Below are 27,264 nucleotides of genomic sequence, written 5' to 3'. Positions count from 1 at the left end.
CGTTTACCTTCACCCCTCCTGTCTCTGTCTCCGAGGACGCGGCCACATGTAAACATCACATATCCACAGCTGAGAGTTAAACACCAGCTCCCCTCCGTCACGATCACGGTCGAGCTATTTTCATGCATGTCACGATGTTTGAATTTGAATCTCTGGTAAAAAAACCTGCTTCTTGAACGTATGTCCCACGGTCAGACGTCACACACGAGGGTGTGGACGTCCACTGTTATGTCTGACTTGCTAAATGATGTTTTCTAGTGACGGCGTGCTTTGATCTGCTCTCAGATAAGCTCAATTTGTGTTTTGCATGCAACAGTCGTGGCCGAGGCGCTCTCGCTACAACACAAGCTGTAAAGTCTGATGGAAGCTCGTAACACCGCCGAGCTCTGGTTTTATATGTTTGTATCTGAGAAGGCAATCGTTGCCGTCAGCTTAATTAGCCTTTATTAGCCCGCCTCACTGTTGTTGTGGTTGTGGACGACACAATGAATTTGTGAGGAGGCTGCAGTGTTGATTTACAGTGTGGCTGTGGTAGCACTGAGCTACGTTTAGATTACATTAGAAAAACACTGAATTACTGTTTGTCCAACTAACCAGGTTAACTAATGTTTCTTTATTATCAAATAGAGCTTTTAACCATTTTGAATAAATATCTAATTGCAATTATTTTGACAGGAAATGCGATTGCGATATGATTGGTCATTTTTACATCCTTCTCATTTTCATTCATAGTGATGTGCGATATTATCAAAATGATATTGCATCGGCCAATATTGACTTTAAAAAGTATGTTTGTATATTAACTAAACATGACACGATCCCCTGATGTGACTTATGACTGTAACAGTAAACTGAACAAGCTGCTGCCATCACCAGCTATTGTTTTTTAAAATGCTGTGAAAGTTTGTTCTGGCGCTCCAGGCGTGTAACAGCATATACGCTCCCTCATCCTCACAGGTTCATCGTCCTGTGCACGCGTTTCCTTATTTCCTCTGCCTCCATGATTTTCTCCTGCACGATTGACCCTGTCCTCTTCCTAGTTCATTATGGGATTCTGTCGTTTGCAGTGGTCTGAAATGGCTCATTTTATTTTATTTCTTTTTTTCTTATTCGGATCTCTTCACAATCCTTCGCATGTTCTTTTTTTGCATATATGGTTTCACCATAAACTGAGGTCAGATGACAGTTCTGAGTATGGTGGAAGATACACGCTAAAACTGTGTAACAAGGTAAAGGAGAACTTCCTTTTGTCTAAAAAACAATCAAATTCTTGTGTTTTTCAGTTTATCTATTTTGCACAATGAAGAAAATGTTTATCTACATCTGCTGCAACATGAGTATGAAAGATATTGTTAATTTCAATACCTCTTCAATGACCTCTGTGATTGGGCGCTGGACAATATTGGTGAATTATTGACCAAGAACAGCAATAAGATCTGTTTGTGATGCACCAGCAACATTTCAATGAAACTGCCACAGTCAAGACTTCAACTTTCACTTTGACAGTCATGGAAAAAGAAGTGTAATTTGGGATGGTCTGATTTAGCAGTGCTGCGTAAGAAAGAGATGGTTTGCAATCAGTCATTAAATGGCAAAACTGTAGCCACAGACTTGCTTTAAATGAAAAAAAAGCATCTTCACAAACAAACAGTTACATAATTCATACCCTCAAGAGTTTCTATAAGTAACTCCACGTGCAGCATGTGAGCGCACTCCCTCCTCTTCATCACATGACCTACTGTAACCTCAGTCTGCAGCAGTGTACTGCGTCACACTGAGAGACGTGGTCACTGTGACCACGTCTCGAATATATACTGTACATGTGGAACTGGATGTGAATGTGTTTCTTTGGCTCCTTTTTCCGACGGAATCGGAGAAGCCACTCCAGAAATAAGTCTGACTCACACACACACACAACTTCAAATAAAACTGGAAAAGAAGATAAAGAGGGCAAAGAATTATAAATGACATAGAATATATACTGTACCTATGAGTATTCAATATGTTATTGCGATCTAAAAGTTCAATTTTTTAGAAGGTCACTCTTCTCTAGGAGCTACGTTGGCATATCAGAAAGGATGTCGTTCATCTTTGTTCTCGGAGTTTGTCCATTTTAGGTGCCAGCCTTATGGATTATTCTATAATAGATTATTCTATAATAGATTATTCTATAATAGATTATTCTATAAGACCTTGGTCATACTGTATACTAATTCATTACCTGCCCATAATCCTGTGTCATCCACACATGGGTCCTGCAGGAGGGAACGCGAGCAGTTTTGAGATTCTTGTTTTGGTCAAAAGAGACAACGAAGACGCCACAGAGAATACGAGAGGGCGGAGTCTCATGAGAGACGCCGCCGCTGCTGTAATGAAATGTGAGATTATGCACGTGTGGCACACTTGACCCTTCTTAATGTTACTATCCATTCACAATTAAAGGAAGGAAGGACCGGACAGAGGCAGGCAGTAGGACGACACAGCATTTTCAAGTTACTCCCATTAAATGTATGTTTCAAATACAAGACAATCAACTTAGATTGTATATGAAAGATAGATGTGGTCTTCAGGCAGTGAGTCCACTGGCTGCACAAAGACGTCCATTTGAATAGAAGTCTGTGAAGAAGACGATGAGGCTACTTCCCACTTGATTTATAACGGCCTTATTTGCAAGATTCAGGTCCTCTTTTATAAGGGATTTTTGCCCATTTAAAGAAAACAGATGATAAAGTGCACCAAATATTCCTCTGAACTTGACACTGGCCCAATCACAAATCGAGTCTTTGAAGAGCTCCGGTAGCTGATGTCACATGACCAAGGTAACGCCATTTCTACAGTAACATTTATGACATATCATTTGCAGCATATAAAAACCAGGAAATGGAAACAATTTGAATAAAAAGTGAATGCAAAACAGCTGAGGAGCATTAGAACTATTCTTAATCATGACGCTGAAGTTTCCTCAAAACTGGTGATAAATGATGGCGAACGTAAGTATCCTGTTTATTGTACGTGCTTTTATTGTGATGTCCAAGTGTTCTCTGGAGCAGAATGAGGTCTGGAGTAATGTCCTCTGTGGGTGTTTCTGTGATCTCTGTGGATTTAAAGTGCACATTGAACTCTTGAAGCTTGAAACTGGCACTGGTGCCGTTTTCCAACCTACGTGGTGCTTTGAGTCACGTGATGTTCGGAGCTCTAAAGGTGACATCATGACTGGTTGCTACTTTGATATTGTACATATCAATGTTTCACAATATGTCCGTCTTCAAATGTGACATCAATAATTGAACTTTTTTCTATACCCATACCATTGTGTATGTTGTCTCCTTATATGAAGTTGATCCTGGTGCCTTCATTTTAAGCTGTTGTTTGTGGAGGTTGTACTTTGTGATGGGAAAATCATTTCATCTCTGCAGTTACCACAAAGCCCCTGGGATTAAAACGAACCTGACTGGACTTGCTCTGGATTTGACACCTTTTTGCTTTCTCTGCTTTCTCAGCAGAATTCAGCCACGCGGGGATAAATGTAGATATATTCAGTGGTGAAAGTTAAAAAGTGTGCAAATGAGATTTTTGCCTCCTCTCAAGTCAAACTTTAAGTTGCAGAAGTTTTTATGTGGCACTCAAGATATGGTCGTCCAGAGATCAAACCTTGAAGTATGAATCCTCACAGTTTTCTTAAGATAGCTCTGGCTATATTTAGCTCTGGTTTGGTATAATGACAGATTTCAGTGTCCCTAACATTTGCTCTGAGGGGAGAGTGACTATGCAACTGGCGTCACTGTCCCCCACAGAGATCCACACACTGGTGTCCAAAAACCACCACTGTATCTTTTTTCTTTTTTTTAATTTCAGCTGTCATTGTTCTCTGTGTCGCCTTCTCTCTCCTCGTGAATCACATTTTTCACAAAGCAGGAAGTGTTTGAGATAAGAATCCTCTTTGACACAGTCTGCCTGCCTACTGAACCAATCAAAGACCAGGTCCAAGTGTCTCTTAATGCTGCGGTATTGGCAAATTTGACTCTAAAGTGAGTGAGTCCCAACTCTGGGAAATACACAGCGAGAAGATGGATGAGCATCATTCCTCCTGCACACGGTCCAGACTTTGTTTGAAACCGTCTGAGCCACAAAATCTGTGTTCGTCATTCTGTTAACGAAAACACTGCATGCATGTATTTCATGATTAAAAAAATGCCATATCACAATAAGATGAGATAAGGCAAGATTAAGTCATTTATTAGTAACAACAGCCAAGATTTTCACATCTGTGAATATACAATACAGACAAACACTGACAATAACACTGATAGAATGTACATTATAGACATTTACACATACGCATATTTACATATACGTGTCATCTCTCCCGACACAGACGTGGCTGACAGTCTAACCATCTCTACTGTTGCCTCGTTCGCTAAGTTTGCATTACTGAGGTAAATCTGAACAAAGGATTCAAACACTAAAGTCACAAAGTTATTCATTCGAGTACAAACAAACTGAGGCGGCTGTGGACCAACGAGTCCTGTGTTCTCACACTGGATTTCTCTGTATGGATCCTGAGTGGTTTATAAAGACAAATATACATGTTTCCTTTTAGAAAAGGCTGTATGACAGTGGTACTGTACAGTGACCGTCCAGTCTGGTCAAGAGGTGACACAATATTCCATCATTATTTCGCAATATAATGCAATGATGGTATAGATCAGAATTTCAGCGTAAAAAAGGCGCTTATTTTTGATATGGAATTGGTTGAATGGAAGGTTGAAACCCTGTTTTAACCTTAAAATGAGCTGAAAATGCAAATAAAACACAAAGAAGCTAGTTGAAGGCTAGAGTAAAAAGATAAGTTTGAAGTCTTCTTTAAACAATAAAAAACATATTTATGATGCAAAATACATCTATTATTCAACAAATGTACTTAAAATAATGAACATACATCTACATCACCTGTTAGCTTTGCCGTTAGCTTCACTGGAGCTCACTTGAGGTCAAGTCTTGCGTGATTGTGATAGTCTTGTGAGATTTGTGCAGAGGTTACAGGAAATAGTATACTGTATATGATTGTATGACTCAGTATTGGAGCTAGTTTTTGAACTCAAACTGTTTCCTTGAACAATAGAAAACCTTTGGGATAATGTGGAATGGGAGAGTCCCGTATTCTGAGGAATATTTCCAACACCTTGTCCAACCTGGTATGAGCAAGGTGTACCTAATAAAGTGGTATGTCAGTGTATAATGCAGGACAATCCGTACAGCATTTCATACGCTCTTCTTCTTTTGCCGTCACATTTCTAGATTCTCTCTCCCTCTGTCAAAGAGTGAAGACAAAAAGACGGTTGCACCATGAGGGACATGATGCAGCAATTTGTGGTCAGTCTGCTAAAAACAGAAAGTCCACAGATAAAATGGCCGGGCCAGTGTTTTCCACACGGTTCCAACAGGTGCTGGAAAACACTGTTTGTCTGGATGCCTTTTGAAGAGAAAACACTGGAGATTATAGAGCGTCTCTCCGTGTGCCTCACACTGAACTGTACACACAGAAACGTGATGCTCGTTCAGTGTAATGAGTAAATGTATAAATACATCTTTCTTCATATTTGTTATGGTGGCTTTTATCTTCCCTGCTGATTAAATGGGCGATAAACGAGCGTGTGTCTGGATTCTGCTCCCTCATCACTTTTGGTGTGGCTGTTTGTGGAACGCTCTCTCATGCTCGGCCCTAATTTGCACTGCAACTGTTGATTTGTGTATCCTGTCAGGCCGCTTTGATGTGTGAGAGCGATGGAGCTGCCGCTGCTGCTGCTGCTGCTGCTGCTGCTGGTCTCTGTGACGATCGGCAGCCGTCCAGCTGCCCGGGCCCGGCGCCCAGCCTGCCCGGCTCAGTGCCCAGCCACAGGCCTGTGGGCCCTCGGGGTACTTGAGTCCTACATTCACAGCCAGATTTTAATCCACTGTGCACACACACAGTAGTCAGCTGGCACTGGTGATTTTTCAATCTTCTCTTCTTTGTGGTATGTGTGAATTGATCACAAAAATTGTATGATGACCAATTTGGCATCTCTCTCAGCCTATTGTCAGACAGAGTGCTAAAGAGATAGCTGCCTCTATGCTAATAGCAAGTTGTTTTTATACGAAGGCCATTTTGGGGCTAGAAACGGCTGCAAGTCTCTAGTAATAAGGGATCACAGTTAATTTCACAAGATAATTAACGAATCTTTCCTTTCCTTAAACCAGTCCGTGTACGCCTGTGACTGCCAGTGACTGTGGCTTTCTGCTGCCTCATAATAGCAATGTACCAACATTGAGTTTGATCAAACCTCATTTTAAGACCAACACACCCACGGCCCCACAATGAGCTGCCTGCTACCTGCACAACGTTGGTGCTTGGGGAGGGGCTTGAAAACGACACCTGCACCGGTTGGAAGCTAACAATAACACTTGTGCTGTGACTACTGCTACGCCCTGCTAACAGGCCTCCCGACCTGTGCTGTGAGACCGCTACAGATGGTCCAGAACGCAGTGGCGCGCCTGGTCTTCAATCAGCCATAAAAGGGCACATGTCACCCCAATGTTCATTGAGCTCCACTGGCTACCCTTAGCCGCCCGCATCAAACTCAAATCACTGATGCTAGCCTACAAAGTGCTTCATGGGTCTGTTCCCACTAACTTAAATGCCCTCCTAAAGGCTTATGTTACCCCTCGACTACTCCGTTCATCCAAGGATGGTCGTCTGGTGGTGCCAACACCCCGCACACCACAATCCAGACTCTTCGACCTAGCAAGTGCTACCACTGCTAAATGCTTCAAGTACAGTGTCAAACTGAAAGTACTTGTACACTAATCCTTGTCCATACGTTGATGTAATCATGAGCCATGATATCAACACTGATCAACGCTGCTGTTATCACCAGTGAATCCAAACCTCCCACCGTGGCCATTTCAGTTCTGCACGTGCTCATGTTTGGATGAGGGGGCGGTACAGCAAAATAGTACCTGCTCCGCATAGCCACACCCCAAAAGTGTTTTGTGCTTAATTATCTATGACCCCCGTTAGACCTGGTGTTACCGTTCATACTGCTGCAGTAAATATAAGATATCAAATAAACAGCCCAGAATAAGTGACACATCCCAACCCAAAACACTGACATTGTATTTTTTTGCCACATTTTTAAACCAACACACACACCTGACATAGACACTAATTATAATACACACATGCACATGCACACACACACGTTCACTCAGCAGCATAAAAGAGGATATACAAATAAGATAGCAGAAGTAAAATAATACACACACACAAGAAAGTGAGATTAAGCATTCCACAATATTATTTTAAACATTCTTTCATGTAGAGCCCAGATTTCCTTCTTTCCTTATGTGCATCCATGCTTCCCAGAGATGACTGAAAACTTTCTGCTGTGTACAGTATGTTAGTCTTTCTAAAACAACACAGTCTTAACATTAACATTTTTAAAATAAGCTTGTTCTCCTTCGCTGATCTTCTACTGGTTAAAATGGTGTTGTTATGTTACAGCAGCATGAGTAGAGCTCAGCTCCTCCCTACTCTTTTTTTTATCTCTCTTTCTAACCAACACTCACACTGACATACAGGTTCAGATGCACATGTGCAATAATGCATTGAGAAAGAACACATCTGTACAGTCAAACTTATTAAAACCAGAATTTCTTTCCCCTCTCCAACAATCATGACTTCCATGTGTATTAGCATTCAACATGGGGTGAACAGTTCTTTCATTTTTTGTCAATTTTGATGCACATTCCTAAACAAATCACCTTGATTTCTTATTTTACAAAATTTCCAAGTGTGGGAAAGCTGGTAATATCAGGCAGGGTTCAAGCACAGAGCAGTTTCTGATTAGAATCTGATCTTCCTGACCAACTGTTCAGTGGAGAGAAAAAAAGTCCCTTTAACAGAACCAGACTCAAAGATGTCAGCGATCTGCCTCGACCGGTTGGGGTGAAAGGAAAAATGGGGACAAGAGGAAGGTGAGGTAGAGACAGAAGAGAGAGACCAGGACCAGAAATACAACAGTTTTACCGCTGCAGTGGAGCGGGCCCACGGTCTCAAGTCTGTACATCGATTAACATGACGTCATTGTTGTTGTCATTGGAGTCGCTCTGCAAGTGCAAGACACTTGGAAAGTCCAACCTGAGCCACCGAGACGTTTAGATTGAAATGGATCTGTAAACAAATAATTCAAAACCACGGCTGTATGTTGTTTAAACGTGTTCTTTTTAGCACACATGTCCAGAGCTAGACACAATCTGGATATGCTTCAAAAGTCTAAATGAGGCCTCAGTGACAGACACTGGGCCTCACACTTAAATGTCATATATCATATAAGGACACTTAACCCTTAACTGCTGCTGGTGGTTTTGTGAGCTTGGTGTGAATGTGTATGACAGATATTTGATAGAAAAGGTGCTACACATAGATGCACTGTATGAATGAGTGAATAGGTGTGAATGTGTATGTGATGCACTGTATGAATGAGTGAATAGGTGTGAATGGCAGAGCTGTAAAGAACTCGCGCGGTCGTCGAGAGACGGGAAAAGGAGCGACATAAATACAGACCATTCACCATAAAAGTGTTTCCGAAACAACCTTTAAGTATAGTTCCAGTGGCATTTCACCTCTACTGACAACATCACTGTTCCAGTTGAGTTTTTCTAGCACCACAGCGGCACATGCTACTTTTATTTAACCTGTTTGCTTTTTAAAGTTGATTCAAAGGAACTAAAATCACCAATTTGTTTGATTTATTTGAACTGAGAATCCGTTTTACTCTGGGTTTTGAAGAAGAAAAAGGTTTAGAAAGTGCCTTTACATTTTATTCTTCATTGCTCGTGTTCTCTGAGCGTTTGAATGCACTGTGACACCAGCAGACTGTCAGCTGTGCACTTGGGTGGTAAATTTCAGGTCCCGGTGGAATCAAAGTGCTTCTGCTCTGCGTTTCATCACCGTGTTATCTGATCGTTTGAACGCCGCACGAAGGACGACGGCCGAGATCAGTTGTTTATTCTCACACACACACACACACACATAACGACGACATGGGATTTTGCTGACAGCAGAACTCCCTCAGCTGACCTCCCTGCCTGTGGGTAATGAGGCAAGATGGGGTCCCAGAGGACCGAGCCCCCTGAAAGTCGAGGACCAAGCGTTGGTCAGCATGACTTGCTTGTTTCTGTTTAACTGAAGAGGAAATGGTCTGTGGACGCCACCGAATCTTCAGAAGAAACTTGTATAACATCACGCCCCACATGTTTACATCAGGGACAGTTTCAGATGTGTGAACGTTGGGCTCCTGGTTGGAAGTTAGTTGTGTTTGTCGCCATCTTCTGGTTACAAGTGTCTACTGTATCTTGAGAACCTCCAGGAGCCTTTTCCCCTTCTTCATGCTATTCTCATGCTTCACCACAGGATGGCAGCATGTCCTCAAGAACTCAAAAGTTATTTGTCAACGTCAAAAGTCTGTGGAAAGTCTTTCAGATGTCAAAGATGGTGAAGGCATTGTTCGCTGACATGCATGAGACCTTGTCCACATCTGGTTTTCACATCAGGATTAAGATTCCAACTAACAAAACTGAGTAAACTACTGTATTTTCAATTAAAGGTACAACAGGTCACTCACGTGTATCATTCTCGATGTGGTCCAGGACAGAGTTGTTGAAAACCCAGCTCCTCGAGATTAAAATGAGGGTTAAAAGCAGCATTTGACCACTGATCATCACTCTATCCCTCAGATCGTCCTCTGTTACAGTCTGTAAAGAGTTTAACAGACTGTGATGATTTAAACTCATTCTGAATAAAACAAATAAAATTGCCTGAAATCCAATTCAGATCCTGTCGCCCCCAAATACGACATTTCCCACCCGGCCAAACTTAAAGTACTCTCTGTATACTCATGTATTTTCTACCACATTTCAGACAAACAGGAAAAGTTATTATAACCCTCAATGCTGCTGATTTGCATATTTGCAGACATGCAATTAAGAAACCTCATTTTGGTTCAGGAAATGATGTTCCATAAAAAAACAGTTGTCTCATGAGGTTAATTATGGTCATTATTGCCATTAGAACATTACGTATATATCAGGAGTGTTTGTACTGTAGCCTGCTGTCATGTCAGAGGAGCTTTACGTGTTTGCCGGTGAGCAGATGATATATATACTACATGTTAATATTTCTATATGACGACTAAATTTCCAGTTAATTCCCATGAAAAGTTTCTGTAAATTTAGCTGCAGTTGTCTGCCCCTTTGCAACCCTAACACCAGCCTTGTGTTTCTTGTGTTCATGTATTTAATTGTGTTCCTGTGGCTCTGAGGGTTCAGTGATGCTCCTCCTGAGAGACACCAGGACACAGATACACCTGAGAACACAAATACACACCACTTATTCTCACCCTGACCTCTTTTTCTAAGGCCTCTGTCTTTCTTGTGGAAAAGAGGTCACCATATAAAGTTTGCTTTGCAATTCTTTCAGCCACTGGTAACAAAATCTCCCTGGAAAATGACAACTTAATTTACAACACAAAGAAAGTAATATACTGTTGTTTTTCTTTGGCACAACTTAATATACGGTAAGAGCAGGCAGAGACGAGAACAATAACAGTGACTCTTTGATGAGTCTTTACTCAGTGGTGATTATATTGTCTGCAGTTTAAAAAAAAGTATAATTCTATAGTATAGTGAGCGTAGTTCCAGGTGTACACAAAGCACTTTCTCATGCTTCACTTCACGACTGGCTAATGAAGACACTCCATTAGAGATGCACCGAAAGATATAGACTTTTAACACCGAAACAAAACGACCACAACTGGATGATGTGATGTGATGTGATGTGATGTGATGTGATGTGATGACACATGCAAAAAGTGCGTCCAGCACGTGTCTGTCCAGGATCAGTTTGGAACACCAATAAAACTACACTTTTATCATTTTTCCGTGACATAAATAAAATGTATAGGCTGTATGTTTTAAAGTGTGAATAAACTGGCTGCACTATTGTTCTCAGTGAAACAACTATTGTAATATAAAATGTTTTCATAATCGTTGTCATGTTATGTCTGAATACGACACATTTCTTACATACAGCTGAGTTGTTAAAGTGTGTGTTTCTGTCCCTGTACAGACGACACAGGGACATATTTCCCCGGTGTGAAGAGAGAACCAGGCCGGTACCTGCAGCCGTGCTCGGACTCTGTAAAGACTTGGCTGCAAAGCATGAAGAATGCCGGGAAGATCCTCCTCCTCATCACCAGCTCTCACAGCGACTACTGCAGGCTCATCTGTGAACACGTCCTGGGGTAAGACTGACGTCACTGGGACCACACGCAGCTTTCAAAGATCTTTACATCCCCGGGCTTTCATGAGGCTTGTTTTGTCAGCAGTTGCTCCATTTTGTCTTGAGTTACCATAAACAACATATGATAAATACATATACAATCAGTTCACAAAGCATACACCCCCTTTTTTTCCTCAGTCTTCATTGCTTTAATACTTGGAGTTAATACAATACTAGTTTTTATTTTAGATTTTAAGGGACAAACATGCTAGCTACAGTACATCTCCATACTTGAATAGTTAAGCATGATAATGAATTAGATACAGTAGTAGTTTGATCCTAACTGTACACCATCATATGTAATCCAAAGGAGGGGGAGCATTAAGCCAGAAAACAACATGTTTGCATAAAACATCCAAATCTACGGCTTCACTGCAGATTGAACTCATTTCATTTCATTTCGAGACATTTATTTATTTTCCATACCAAACTTGCTCGGTTATGAGAGTTTTTCACTGCACTAATGCTGTAAATTGTACAACATTTTGTTTACATAATAGTTCAGCTGCTAGTTTAGCCGTAGCTCTGGTGAAGCTAACAGCTGAATTATTATGGGGCCATGCAAGATTATCAATGGCATGCAGGACTATTGCAGTCAAGTCAGATTTGCACACAGGAAACAGGAAATTGCATATATTAAAAGGGAAATTAGATTTTCCGTGCAAAAATGGTTTTAAAACTCAAAGACCTTTATTTATTTATTTTTTGTTAAATGTTAAACAAACTCATCAAACATCTCAGCCTATGCCTTCGTCAGGATGCAGCAATCGTTGAAGCCACCATGTGTGAAGTGTTGAGATGCTCAGTGGACATGTAATACACATATTGGCCCCTAGGGGCAGTGATTCACACAAGCGCAGTGTTATTCTCTCTCAGTTCTCTAAGGACACAGTTAAACTGTGGATGCTGTCATCGCCTCGTGTCTGCTGAATGTGCAAATAAGCACCTGTTTACTAACAATAAGTTCCTCACAACAACTTTATAGGGGAATAATGATAATAGATCGCCGTGTTTGTAGCTTGTTCTGGTGCTAAAACTGTGCCAAAAACAATCCAAGTGTAAAACTTAAAGACAAAGTGACTAGCCAACACCCAGTGGCTTTGCCAATTAAATTCATTACTTTTACTGAGCCAATTGTTCTTATTTGGCAAGATTAGTGATAACTGGGGTCCATCTGCTCCCACTTTGCTATTTGTTAGTGCCAACGTAACACTCAGCACTTCATTTACAGCTATAGGTGTGAGGATGACCCTCTCGCTCTCTCTGTGGGCTTTATGTGGTTCAACTGTGGCTGTGTGCATCAGTGACCTCCCTCTGTGTGCCGCTCACGCTGTGTGGTTTCGCCGTGTTGTTGTAGCCTAAGCGCCGTCATACTCTCGCTCAAGCCCTTAACAAAACACCGCGTCCATGTTGCTGCTGTGATTGAACAAACATGAGCCCTCTCACATTCTCTGTGAGCTGCTCTTTCACTTTCCACGCCAGCAGCTGATTGTTCTTTGTGCAGCCGAAACGCAGGTGGACTTCAGGCCGATCTCTGTTCTGGTTTCATGTGGCCTTTGTGGCCCCTCGCCTGCCCACTCCACCCTCCACTGTTTCCTGTTTAACAACGAGAAGCTCGGTCGCTCTTGTCCTTCCTCGCCTGCTGTTTCACTGGCTGACCGCTGCAACACCGCAGCATGTGTCACTTATGCCGTTAGACCAGCTATAGGCCGAGCTGTGCACGAGTGTGTGAATCACATTCAAGTCACTTTTTAACGTTTTAAATTAAATTAAAGTAAAGGCAGGGTTCCTATGTAATATGAAAAAGTATGGGATTTAATTTGAGTACGTATGGGAAAAGGAAAAGAGTCTGGAAAAATGTTTGTGTTGTTTCCAGACTATTATCTCACTTTCTAAAATAAAATATATTAATTTACACAAATCAAAAGAAGTTAATTGTACATCCTTACTGTTACTGTGTAGAGGTTACAGGTACACAGTCATTAATGCACTCTTTTAGCATTTAGCTTGAATAAAATGCTGCACATTGAACATGTCTCTGTTTGGACTTCATTCACTCATATGAGCTACGTAGACAGTTTAGACAGTTGGATTTTAAAACCATGTATTTGCATAATAAGCATCTAACAATTGGGATTCAGATGTTTAATATTGACTGAAAAATCCTCAGAGAAGTCTGGAAATTTGAGTCTGGAAAAGTGTGGAATTTAGAAAATGGAAAATATGTAGGAATTCTGTAAAGGGTACGTGCAATGTGCAAGATTCAGGGAATAATGAGCAGCCATCTGATCGGCTGAATTGATGTTATGCCCAAAAACACACTGACAAATAATTCAGACAATAAATACAACCCCTTTGCACCTTGTGCCTTACTTTGCACATAGATTACACACTGTGTAACTAGCAAAAGTGGAGTTGGACACTTGCACTCTTTACCATCCACAATGCATCATTTAAATAGTGCACTCAGTTTTGAGAAAGCTCATTGCATGACAAACCCTCCCTTGGCCACAGCTGCTTCAGTGTGATGAGTCGGCTGCAGACCAGGGACAGTTAGCTGTCAGATTTAGCACAACAAGGCCAGAGCTGCCTGACCGACAGCCAAGTACATGTCTGCAAAAGCTGCAGATATTTGTCCTGACTGGATAAAGACTTCCACCTCTGGATGGCTGCATAATAACTTATTGATTTGTCAGGTGTTAACGTTTTGAGTTTTGTTTCACACCCGGACGATAAGACTCCTGACGTCTGTGCAGAGTTGCATTGCAGCAGTTATACGACCATATCTTCTAACATGATATTCCATACTAGTACTACTATTGCTAGTACTACTACCAAAACCAAACACATTATTGATGCGTCTTTATTTTGTTTTTGGGTGGGCCCATTCTTCTGAACATGTTATCTCAAGAACATCTGCAGGGATATTTCTTTTCAAATTTAATATTCAGTTGGAGTCACGCATGAATTTATTAGATTGTGATGGTCAAAGGTTAAAGAAATCCCTTTTTTTGCCTCGTGAATATAATTTCTCAAGCATGTCCTGATGGAATGCTTTCAAATTTCATGAAGTTCAAAGTTAAAGTCAAGACTGAACTCAAATTCATTTGTTCAGCAGCATTGTTTGCGTGGCGTGAACTCATTCTGATGAAACTATCAAGTACAGACTTTGTGATTGTCGGCTTAGAAAAGTTAGAATTAGAATAGGGCTTTTAGTTTTTGTCCAATCAAAGGAATATTTACTTATTATACACCACATACTAAAGGTTTTCTGACTATAGATGAACAACAGTAAAATAGAACCAAATTACACAAATGTAGGACTGAATTTATGTAATTTATGTAATTCATTTCATTCCCAGAGACTGTCTGGGACGTCTTTGGACTGCACTTGTGAAACATTTTGACCTTCACTATAACACACACATTTTCATCCATCACCCTGATTTGTTTACATATTTTTTAGGTTCCCAGTAAGATCTGCCTCCTGTTACATTATACATCCTGCTCTTAAAAGGAAGACTATGCACCATCCGCTCACATATATGTATATAAAGAGTATCCAGTGCTGTGGTTTCCTGAGAGACACCGTCCAACCACTGTCCTTCAAAGTCCCTGTGGGGTTGTATACCGCCGTGTCACACTGTTTACTTTGTCAGTCTAAGTATTCCTTCCACACTTGTGTATGTTTACACTGTTTATTGCTCCATGTTTTCCATCGCACATGTGCTGCCTGTTTGGCATCACTGAGCTCTTAGTGGATTTGGACGCCGTCCAGTCATTGTCCTTCTGTTGTGCAGGTTAACACTGTTTCTCTGGCTTCCACAGGAAGGATTTCGAGGAGCTGTTTGACGTCATCATCACAAACGCCCTCAAGCCCGGTTTCTTCTCGCTGGTGCCCCAGCAGAGGCCCTTCAGGACCTTGGGTGAGTCCCAATGGAAGCTTTTCACTCCAAACGTCCAAAATCCATAGATGTTTTATTTACAAGGAAGATTTAGAGTTTGTTTCAATTCAAACAACTTGATAGAGATTGTGAAAAAACTGATTCACTCAACACCTTCTGTCTAGGGCATCCGGGTGTCCTGTACTGAAAATAATAAGATATTAGACGCTCTACCTTTAGGCAGGACGCCCTAAATGACAAAGAAGAAGATGAATTCCGTTTCAGTGTGGATAAGGAAAACGTATGATATCTGATATCAAATATAACGGATACAAGACTCCAAGCTGTGTGAACGTCACTCACTGATGTTTCATGACACACGTGTTCACTTACATCTGTGCTGCAGGCCACATTTCAGGGTAAAGGAGACCTGATCACACGTGTCACAGAAGACACACACACACACACAATGCATTTGAATGCCTGGTGTGAACAGATGAACTTAGAGCTGAACACTTAAAGCTTGAGTCTTTCATTTTTACCTTCAGTCTAATTCACACGTTATTTTCAGCTGCTGATCGAGCAGCACATGATCAGCAGTCTCAAGTGTGAAATATTCAAAGTTGCAGCCTGTAGAGACCAGTCCATGTTTCCTTATCTGACTTTGCCGCTGAGTCTGCAAACACTCCAGACATCCCAGCAGAACCAGGTCAGGGTGAGGGCGGAACGAGTGCAGATGCTAGGGGCGGGGCTGCAGCCGTTGCAGTATAACCTGCTTTTGTGACCTGTTTTTCTTGCACTGCAGCAGATTTTTGAGGAGAATTTCAACAAATAATATCATAAAATCACAGGGTGGCAGCAGCAGCAGACATTGAGACAGTGGACTTCATGTTTGTTTGCAGAAGTGATGAAATTTACGAGTTATCTTGAATGCATCTTAAAGCTGCTCCTTTAAGCTCAACACACGGTAGATCCTTCAGGAGCGATGACGTTTATCAGGGTGTTTGAATGCATCTCATTACCTGCTCCTGTGAGCTCAACACGCCGTGGACCCTGCATTACTTTCACTCGCTCTCATGTGTCAGTTTAGAATATTTGAATTGCATTTTTACTAGAAATGCCCAATTGTTTTATTTCGGTTGGTTAATTAAACGAATGATGTTGTCAGCCGTATAAGGCTCAGAGGCCGGTGTTCCTCTCACCTCTCACTCACAGAGACACACACATGTTATTGATATTGGTGCTTTTTCATCTCACTCCCGGCCATTTGTTATTTAAGAGCTGTGAGCAGCATAAACCAGATTCCATTGTACTGAGGTGGAAGAAATAAAATCCCACACACATTTCAAAAACCTGGGCAAATCAAGTCAAAACTTCAGACAAGATACTGTGTTTTATTTTTGATTTGGGTGAATCATCTGCAGTTTGTCTCAGACTATTTCAAATGTCGTAGAGAAATCTGAGGTCAGAACAGATGTTATCTCCAAATGTATACTCAAATGTAGCTGTTATTTATTTTAGTGGGATTAATCTAATCTGTCAGTGTGTCATCAGCTCAGATCCATCACATGTCCACAACAGAAGAGCAGTTTAACTCAGTGAGCTTGTGGATGCCCGTGTTAGAGGTACATGCCGCTGACAGACAGGCAGCCTGCAGGAATCCTCCCGTCATCTGGATTGTCTTCGTGCCAACAGCAACACAGAGCAGGGATGTATTATGTTACTAGAGAAGAAGACAGGATGATCTACGCACTAAAATATCCTCCTCTACTCTCTCCCCCTTCCTCGTGCTCTTTCTGAGTTTTGCCACGTTGGCAGAAAAAAAAAGGGCATCGGTATCTGTTCTTCCTCCGGCCTCAGTCAGCAGACAATAGACACTCCCTTTTTAACATGGAAACACATGTTTTATGTTTTGGGTTTTAAATAAATAAATCAAAATAAATAAATAAAAGAATACATTTGACAGTGAAAGTTCAACTCTGATGATTAAAGACTTTTGAAACATGAGCAGTATTTGCACTGATTGTATGCAGCTGAATATCAAGTTACAGTATATTCATGAGAACCCACACTTCTTATTCTTAAATAGATAATAATCTGGGGCATGTCAGTGGATTTCCTCACATAATCCCAAAGATTTTACACACCAGGGTCCCTGCTGACCCTAAAACCTTGAAAACTACTGGCACTTTACATCGTAAAGCAGAAACTCTACAATATTATAATAAGAAGAGAAGAGAAAATGCAACAGTTCACACAGTGAGCAAACAGTAGGTGTCAGTGGAGAGAAGAAAAAACTCCCTTTCAGCAGGAAGAAGAAATCTCAGGCAGAACCAGACTCATGTGGCATCTGCCTAGACTGGTTGGGGTGAAAGGAAAATGGGGGACCAAAGAGGGAGGGGTCACGTAGAGACAGGAGAAAGACACCAGGAGCAGATATATAACAGTTTTTGTAATATTACGATGTGTGTGTGTGTGTGTGTGAACGTGAACACTTTCTTTGTTCAGCGAGACGTGTTTTTCTGCTAAGCTAGTGTCTTTAGCTTGACAACATTTACGGTAAATAGTTGTTTGGTTCCGTGTCTTTTGTGACTTTTTAAACATAAAAAATGGACCAAACAACAGACACGGCTTCTATTATTGCTACACAGTTTTTCTACAGTTTCACTTTGGTAAACCTTCGCGGTGCAACCGGTCACATTTAGCCAGTAGACGTTTCTCTCATCTTGCAATATGAGAAATTCATATCAAGAAAAATAAATAGCGGTTTCTGGTCTGAAGCCGTATGCCACGCAGCACTAACACTGAATCCTTGTACTGTATGCGTGCAGTTAGTCTGACGTAGTGGAGCTGGAGCTGCTGGGTTCCCGTACTCCTGTGGTGCATTTGACGTCTGTCATAACTGAGGCTCCTGTGGCTTTAAATCCGTTCCCTAGTCACAGTCCAGCTCGTGTAGCCATATCCATAGCACCGCTGCTTTAGCCACAAACGTAGCAGCGCTCCAAGCATTAACACTCGTATGTTGTAGATCCACAGCGAAGCAGAGCAGCTGTGCTCGCAGACAGTGTCTCAGCATCATTTTAAGTGTCTCCATATCGCTCCAGTCTGAAGTTCTGCTGACTGTTTTTGTTTAAGGCTGCAGGAGAAAGTAAAGAGCCTGTTCAGCACATTTTGATGTTAAAACCAGGGATAGAAAAATGACACCATCTGCTTTCAAGTTGGTCCCCTGTGTTCACCACGCTATTCTCTTGCCCATGACGATGCTAATGCAACTGCATTATTATTATTATTAGTCAATATCTACATCTGTGCACTAGTCGTAAGAATGTATTGAAAAGCGACTCCACTGGTGGCTAAAGGATGTGTATATGGGAAAATGAGTCAGGTGACAGGAAGCAGTATCCTCAGGCGTTAATGGCCTCAGTCACTATAGTTTCACATGATGGCAATTCTGGAGAGAAAATAAATGTAAATAACAGGTAAATGAGTTCTCAGTAATTAATCAATCACAAGTTCACATTCCTGATCCCCACACACCAGGATTCAAGATTGAAGTTTTGTATTTGTCACATGTGGATGTACAAGTACACCCTCAGTGAAATGACTAGTGAAACACTAAAGTTGTAAAGTCATTTTTCTCCGACTCTAAACATCTTTGCTGTGAACTTGAGTCTTAAATTTCAAGTCATCAAGTATATGAGTATTGAATGAAATCAGGCTCCAGGAGCTGATTGATATCATTCTCTCATTTCTGTGTAAAACCACATCTGCAGTGTTCACTTGTCTGAGTTCCAGACCTCAGCACTCGTTCCTGTCTGTCTGTCTGTGTGTGTGTGTGTGTGTGTGCTCATCACTGTTCCCTCACTCTCTCTCCTGTTGTAACATCTTTAATAACCAGTCAATAAACTGAGAGCTTTCAGATAAGCTGCTCTGTTGAGAACACGGTCGTACAACACTGAATAACAACAAGCATCAGCGTCTGTAATCACCCACGTCTTCATGGCAGAGCTATAATCTGTTTTCAGTTTTATTTGTACCAACATACATTATCTTGAGGTTGAGGTTCATGACAGGGGAGACACTGATGTACAAATATATGAACCCAAAGTACAAGCTTCTGTTTCAATTTTGACTTTAATTGAAACATTTACTTTAGTTTTAAAAGCTTTTAATTATGCTTTAATCAATTCCACAGTTCAACAATATGATAGCAAAAGAATATTTATTAATATATGGTCGAATTCGAAATGTATTTATTTTTGAATTAAAATTGAAAATGGTGTATGGTGATACCTTTATATGTATACATATATATATTGTAAGACCATGCGAAGAGCATGCAGCGACGTGCACCTGTTGCTCGGGCTGAGGAATGAATCAAATTTACAGCTTACTGCAATTTTCAAATCACAGGAGACGCAATATTTATTCAAGCCAATGTGTGTCAAAATATCATTATTACACATCATATTCTGCAGACTGAACATCTTTGTTTCTCACAGACAAATATCACACGTTAATCCTTTTAAATATGTTTTTTGAATCAAAACGAGAAGAAGGATGTAAAAATGACAATTCCCTCCCTTGATATCGCAATTTACAGGTCACGCACACATTCATTAAATATATCAGACAGACATGCACCAACCAGAGCAGAGACACAGCTCATCGCTCACTCACCGCACCGTTGTCCCGTGTATTTGAAGAGGAAATGCGTAAATTCAGTGATTTTGACCGTAGAAATGTTGAAATCATACAAAAATAAATTGATTTTCCTTTATCATCGTTAGTATTTTACTTGACGTCATGATGCAGTGCCACCCCTGACCACACGTCACTGCTCTGTACATAGTAAGGCAAAAAATGTTTTATCACAGAGAGAAACCCAACAATTCAATCCTTTTAACAGGTAGCAAGTTTGATTAAGATTCAGGGAAAAAAGGACCATAAAATTGCAGGTTGATCCAAAATGGCCACCTTCCTGTTGGATTGATGGTTCCATGAAGGAAATAACAATAATAGTTAATGGTTTATTACATACAAACTTGTACTTTGACACTCTCCTGCACCAAAGTCTTTTGAGAGATTTTGAGACAAATTGACATTTTTAGTTGACAGGGACACTGGAGCTATTGTTCTACTGTTGCCTCTTCTGGTTAGTTTATGTCACGTATGTTAATCTGAACAGAGAAGACGTGAAATGATGATATTGATTTTACAAACTTCAGTTTCCATTTGGTAAAGGCTGTCTAACAAGTGAAATTATTATTGTCATGGGAAAAACTATTTCATCATTTTTAAATATATTGTATATTCTTTTAAAATGGCATATTTCAGCATTCAATCATTAAAAGTGCTTTGTGTAAGAACAAGACAGTTATTTGAACTTTAAATAAACTTTATTGATGTATTTAACCAGCTGTTGATCTTTAAACTCTTGAACTCTGAACAGGTCTGGATCCTTGTCCTTCAAATGTTTCGCCCAGACCGGCACTTCACTGTTTCCACTTTTACCCTTCACATTTGCCTTGAAGCCACATATTTCCAAATTGCTCATCTGGCTCCTTCTTTTATTAGAAGTTGTGGCTTCTCCAGAGTTTCATTCTCTCGCTCTCGGTCTCAGCGTTGTCTCCGTCCTCCACGTTGACATGTGCCTCAGCTCATATTATTACAGCAGCCGACAGGGAGTCTCTGTGGCTCTGGGTTTGGGGGCATGGGTACATACACCATAGTCTCACACTGAACTATCCCTTTAATCATCTCACAACCTCTGAGATGTAACCCATTGATCTGCATGAGGACTCCTCATAGCCTTCCTTGTGGACGTGTTGCTCACACACTGTGGTGGACGACAGGAGGTCATGTGGTCATGTAGCTGCAGACAACTGTGTGGTCTCATTTTACCGTCTTCTTTCCTCCAGTGAACGACGTGGAGGAGAAAGAGGGCCTGCCTTCGTTGGACAAACCCGGCTGGTACTCTCAGGGCAACTGGCCCCACCTCCGCGAGCTGCTGACAACCATGACGGGCAAACCGGAGCCAAAGGTAGGCACCATCACCTTGTATATCACAGCAACAGGCAGCCAGACCTCTGCCAGAGCCACGTCTCTATGGCTCACTTTGAGGTTGACCCAAACTTTGGTTTTGGCCGAGGCTGAAAGAGATGAGAGCCTCACGATAACTCAGCTCAGGCAGATTCACACTGGTGTGATGGAGAGGCGGAGTGTGGACCTTGGCATGACATACATACACATTATAAGGACTGCAGCCAGCTCCCTCATACTAGCTCCTTATGTAGCCCACAACCAGTGTGGCCAACTACTTTCACTGGAAAGTAGCTAAAGCAAGTCTAAAAGCTAGCTACAAGTTGCCAGAACATTAGCATATTTGTTACATCATCACGTATTTCCATATTGCCTAGATTGTGTTAGATGGTGCCTTTTGATCATATTCCTTTGGCTGTGTTCACATGTCAACTGATTGATCTGATTTGAAAGTGAAAAGCAGCACAATGCCTTTGTGATCAGAGCCAGATGCAGCTCACTCGTGCGTCAGAACCGGCGACTTATTCCTCGGAAAGTAGCTACAGTTTGGCCAGTAAGTCATCAGTCGGGTTAGCGTTTTTGGAAAAGAGAGGGTCTGAAAAGTGGCAAGCACTGCCTACATTGCGGCAAAAAACAAAAATCTTAACAGCAAAATTGGCTTTTTCTTATGTCCAATAGTAATAGTAATAAAAATTGTTGTAGCTGTACAACAATTTTCTTATTTTGCCTACATTGAAAAAAAACATGAGCCACATGGTACATGGCTTTCTGTGAAGGGAGGCTATAGCGTCTGTAGCTGTCCCATAATGCCATGCAGGGACTATGGAAGTTAGATTTGTTGGTGCAAAGACAAAATATATTAAGTCACAGTAAAGGTACAGTAGACAGAATCTTTTGGGGATATTAATCCATAATTTAATAATAAGACAAAATTACAGCCTCACTCAAAGTCTTCCAGTTCCAAAGGTTCTGCAATGCATGGCTTGAGCGTGGGTGGATTTAAGGTGCACAGTGAACCTTTACAGCCCCGGTGCAGATTTCTCTGGAGCTTTTCCTGCCAACATGGCGGTTTGAGCGACCTGAGTCATGTAACAGCTCTATACTACTTTAAGTTTTAGGCACTTCCACGTTGGCTCCACTGTCTGGACCCATGTTATCTTGGTTCAAGCTTTATAGGAGGTAAATGCTAAGAGTTTAATATTCTATGGAAGTATTTTACTGTAGTGAATCATAAAGACACAAACCCTGACACACATGCAGAGCTCCATCTGCCAAGCCACTCGTCATCACCTCCCTCCTTCCTCCTCCCTTGCTCCCTTGCTCCCTCCCCTCTGCTCAATGCTCCCTCTGTTCAGCCGTGCAGCCACGTGGAGAAAGCTCTCTTGGAATTCGGCACGTCACTGTACTTATATCTGTCTGAAATGCTCCTCCTGGATGACCTGAGGCTCTCTGTGTTTGCACTTTTCTCCACTTTCACTTGAGCAGACTTAAGGCAAGCATGTTTAATAATAGAGGCATTCAGGGAGGAAACAACTGCTGTTTGAATGTATTACTATCTCAGAATGGGACCACATTTGACTTTAGTATTAAAGAAACAAGTAAAGCTTTTAATTACAGGTCAAATATTTTCCTAACAATTGCCAGATTTGCCGTGAAAAGAGATGAAAGCCTAAACTACTGACAGTTTAGCATTGGTCGATAAAATGCTAAGTGGAATTGGACTTTCCGCTTCAGAAAAATGTTATAACAACTGGGCAGCCCATGGAGAGGGAATTTGGCTTGTGACCGCAGGTTCGATGAACGACACATCAAGGGTTGAGGTATCTCTGAGCAATGGGATGTCGTTACTGTGTTACTGTGTTTTTGCAAAATAAACCAAAGTAAGTAGTCATTAGCTGTCATTAGCAGCTCAATTTCTTCAATCAATATTTTGGCACTGAGCAATGAGGGACCAGGACCAGTTAAGTATTGGGTGGGCATTCAGGATGGTGCTTTAGAGTGGCTTAGGTCCTGATTAATGGAGGGCAGATTTTGTGTCAGTCTCTCCAGTTCTTCTCACTTGCGGAGTGCCTCAGGGCTCTATTCTTGGGCCTCTTTTCTTCTCCCTGTATTTAATTCCTATCACATTCCATCTTTATGTCGATGACAGTCAGATTTTAATGCATGCTTTTATCACGACTAGGTTGAACTACTGCAATGCACTCTATGTTGGACTTAACCTGACATCACTTGCTCGATTACAGTTGGTTCAGAACGCCGCTGCTCGGCTTATAACTTGTACCAAAAAGGCACTTTACTGGCTCCTGGGTCGTTTCCAGATTGATTTTAAAATGATTTTATTTATTTTTAAATGTCTTCATGGTCTGTCCGACCTGCTTCACCCTCGCGCTCTCTCAGGTCGGTAGATCAGTCTTTGTCAGTCGTCCCTAAGACTAAGAGGAAGCTTAGTGAAGTGACCACACATTTTCAGTTGAAACTCAAGTCCTCTCTTAAAACACATTTTAAGAGACGTGTCTCGCAGACCTAGCCATTGGTCACAGTCCACACCCTGGTACTACTAAGGACCCAGGGCTTTATCATTCCAGACCATACCGTATTTTACCAAACCCACACCTTTGTTGAAATCAAAGTCAAGGTTTTTTCAAGGACTTTCCAGGACCAGTTCCCTAAAATGTACAGCTTAAGATGGGAAGGCAACCTGTAACTTTTATTGATTTGCAGCACGCTCTGTGTCTGGAGATTGTCGTTGAGATCTGGCACAAACCAGTCTCGTAAGTTTCTTTGGTGAGCCATAGATCTTGGAATTGTCATTTCCCACGCAGTTAAGCAAGAGAGTTGCTCTCTCTTGCTTAACTTTACTTGCTCAATGTTCTGCATGGAATCTCACGTCAGCAGCAGAGAGAGACAGTGTCCACAACACTGCTAGTAAATTTGACTCGATGCTTGTTCTGCATAGACCAACTCTACATTCATCGAGCAATGCAGGGCACATGAAACGGTACGTTTTTACAAAGTTTTTCCGTGGTGCTCCAGAGTGGAGTTTGTATAGCTGATATAACTGTAGCCTGGAGTGTGCAGCTGTGACTCATGCAGAGTCTGCTCCAGGTTAATGTAACTGAGTTCCTCTAAAGACATTGCCTCTGTGCTGGAATGCTTGACCTCTGTAAATATTTATTGTAGTGATCGTGTTACTCCAGCAGCAGCAGCAGTGGACAGTGAGAGGTGCTGATGGTTTTGGGGGTCCGATCTTCCAGCTGTGGCCTGTTGTGGGAGAGTCTGGTAGAAATGTGATTCCTTTAGCTGCAGCCCCTTCCCCTCCCCTTTGGGACTGGCCGCACGGCAGCAGCAGCAGCCATGATTAGTCCGACGGTTTGTTTACATGTGGTACATGTGGTACAGATCAGCTCTGTGAGGGGGAGGGACCTTCTGACAGCTACTGGAATGTCTTACATCTTCTTTAAGGCATTCACACTCCTGTCGAGAGATGTGACCGGATTACACGTACACATGGCAACAAAAGAGGATATGGTGTGTGTGTGTGTGTTGTTTCTGAATAATTACGTTTATGTTACGCAAAAGGTGAAAACTAATCACACTGTTATATTGTTTGAGAAGTTTGAATGAAATATACTGATTTCAAATGTCAACATATCAGCACATATTTAAATATAGATAGTGATTATGATGTACAAGGTGTGAGTTTGTGACACTGACACAAATGCAAAACATTTAAAATGATGGTATGTTTTTATTCATTCTACAGTTATTACAGTTATTCGACTAATACATTAATTTTATTTAAAAAAGTTTGTCTGACTACTTGTGGTGTGAAAAACGACACAATACTGTGAATACCTTATTCTAGGAGGTCGGCAACCAATAAACGTTTATTTTAATTTCAATATTTTAATTTCAAGTGATCACGTCCTGTGTCTGCATCAAATTCAAGAGTTTAAAATATGTAAAACCATTCCCAACACTATAGTGAAGGAAGTACACATCTGTCCAGAACTACACACACGTCCAAATATTGTTTTATTTCATTCATTTTCCCCAAACAATGGAAGGATTCAAATAGTTCTGTGTTCTTTTCCCTCCACTTCATAGGAGTTTGTTGTTTTCCTTTGTTAACAACAATCAAATATCATATGTATATATATATATATATATATATATATATATAACAGTTGTCTTTTTGTAGTTCTTAAATTGCACAAATGAAACAAGCTTTAGTTATTTTATATATACCATATATCCAGTATGTATATATAGTATATATAAAACTTAATACTCGATGTTATGTTCTTTTTATGTGGAAAAAATAGATTTTGCAGCTTCATATTTATTTAATTTTGGGTGTTATGGGGAAACTGTATGACCTATAGTTAACATAACAACTCACAACACTGTGGGCTTTTATCAGAGATGTATTTTTATACAGAGATTTATCAGAGTATCCTCGTCTGTGTGCACCTGATCCCTGACTGTGTCTCCCACACCTGCATGCAGTCACTCCCCAATCAATCCCTGCTTATATCTCCCTCTGTGTGTTGTCTCGCTGCCAGTGTGTTGATGTTCTCAGATCACGTTCCAGCGTTCTTTACCTTATAGTCTTCTCGTGTATTGAAACTTGCCTTTTTGACCTGGCCTTTTCGTACCTCTGCCAGATCTGGTTGTCCTCCTGCGTACCGAACCTCTGCCTGGTAATAAACTCTGTTTACCAACAGAATCGTGTCCAGAATCCTGCCTTGAGTCCTTTGTTCTGCCTCGCCCTTGACAGGTGTTGAGGAAGGAGCTCCACCCCGGCCCTACTTTGAGTCTATGTTTTCATTAGTGGGCGTAAAAGACCGTTCATATTGAAAGAAATGCAGACTCCGCCTCCTAAAAGATTGTGAAATAATGGTCTTTGAAAATTCTCCTTTGATTTTGAAGAAACATATCAAGGTATGTTAGAAATATAAAACACAAATGGCACACCAGCTTCAGCTATCAGTAAGTGCTAGCTGAGTAGCTAGCTACCCGCTGTTCCTGACACTTAGCAGCTAGGTAATGTTTACTATTACTATACTTCTACTTTTACTTTCAGTACTTGAGTAGTACATTTTAAAATAAACTACCTTCAATACCAATGTTGAATACTTAAGTACTTAAGTACCGGGTCCACTATAAGTGTGGTGTTTAAAGAACACTTCAACTTCTACTGAAGTCACTTTTACTTTTACTCAAGACTTGGTCTCTAGTACTTTATACATCATCTTTTTTTTATTTTATTTTATTATTATTATTCTATTGTTCTATTCTATTATTATCTATCTATCTATCTGGCTTTTATAAAAACATGGTGGTCCATAATAGTGGCTCCTAATATAAATGTAAAAGGCACAATCACTCATACAATGCACTTATAATAACATGTACTTTATTATACATATATACTGTATGTATATATATATATGTATGTATATATATATATATACATACATATACATATATATATATGTATGTATGTATATATATATATATATATATACATACATATATATATATATGGGCCATTCTACCGAATTCGTGCAAATTGCTGTCCCACAATAAAAAAACTATTTAACAAAACAATTAAGAATTCAGACCTTCAATATTTACTAAGATTATGTTATGATCTAGTTAAACACAAGACTGTAACTATTAAGTAATTAAGCTAAATATATACAAAATCATCATTTATGCTACCTTCCTAGGCACTTTCTATTGGGAAGTAGTTGTCCCAATCTCTAAGCCCTAAATTTCAATCCATGAAAATAATACTTAAAAGAATTTTGTCATTTTTTCCAATGGTGTATTTTAAGATATATGTTTGGTTTCTTTTAAACAGAATGTAAAACATTTAGATTCATTTTGAAGTTTTTTTTTAAATTACAAAACATGCTTTAAAAAATGCTGTCCCACACTTTCATGTCACAACTG

General features: G+C 40.7%; 1 protein-coding gene across 1 annotated transcript in view; it reads left to right on the top strand.

The window, feature by feature from the left end:
- Positions 1-27,264, top strand: part of nt5dc1 (5'-nucleotidase domain containing 1) — a 68,997-nt gene that overhangs the window by 30,943 nt on the left and 10,790 nt on the right. Inside the window, exons 7-9 of the mRNA XM_044049693.1 lie at positions 11,165-11,339; positions 15,206-15,303; positions 21,183-21,304. Coding sequence (XP_043905628.1) covers positions 11,165-11,339; positions 15,206-15,303; positions 21,183-21,304 — 395 coding nt within the window. The remainder of the gene's footprint in view (positions 1-11,164; positions 11,340-15,205; positions 15,304-21,182; positions 21,305-27,264) is intronic.

The sequence above is a fragment of the Solea senegalensis genome, linkage group LG17 (assembly GCF_019176455.1).
Source record: "Solea senegalensis isolate Sse05_10M linkage group LG17, IFAPA_SoseM_1, whole genome shotgun sequence".
NCBI classification, from domain to species: Eukaryota; Metazoa; Chordata; class Actinopteri; order Pleuronectiformes; family Soleidae; genus Solea; species Solea senegalensis.
Note: the sequence above shows the minus strand (reverse complement) of the source record. Positions and strands in the feature narration are given on the sequence as shown.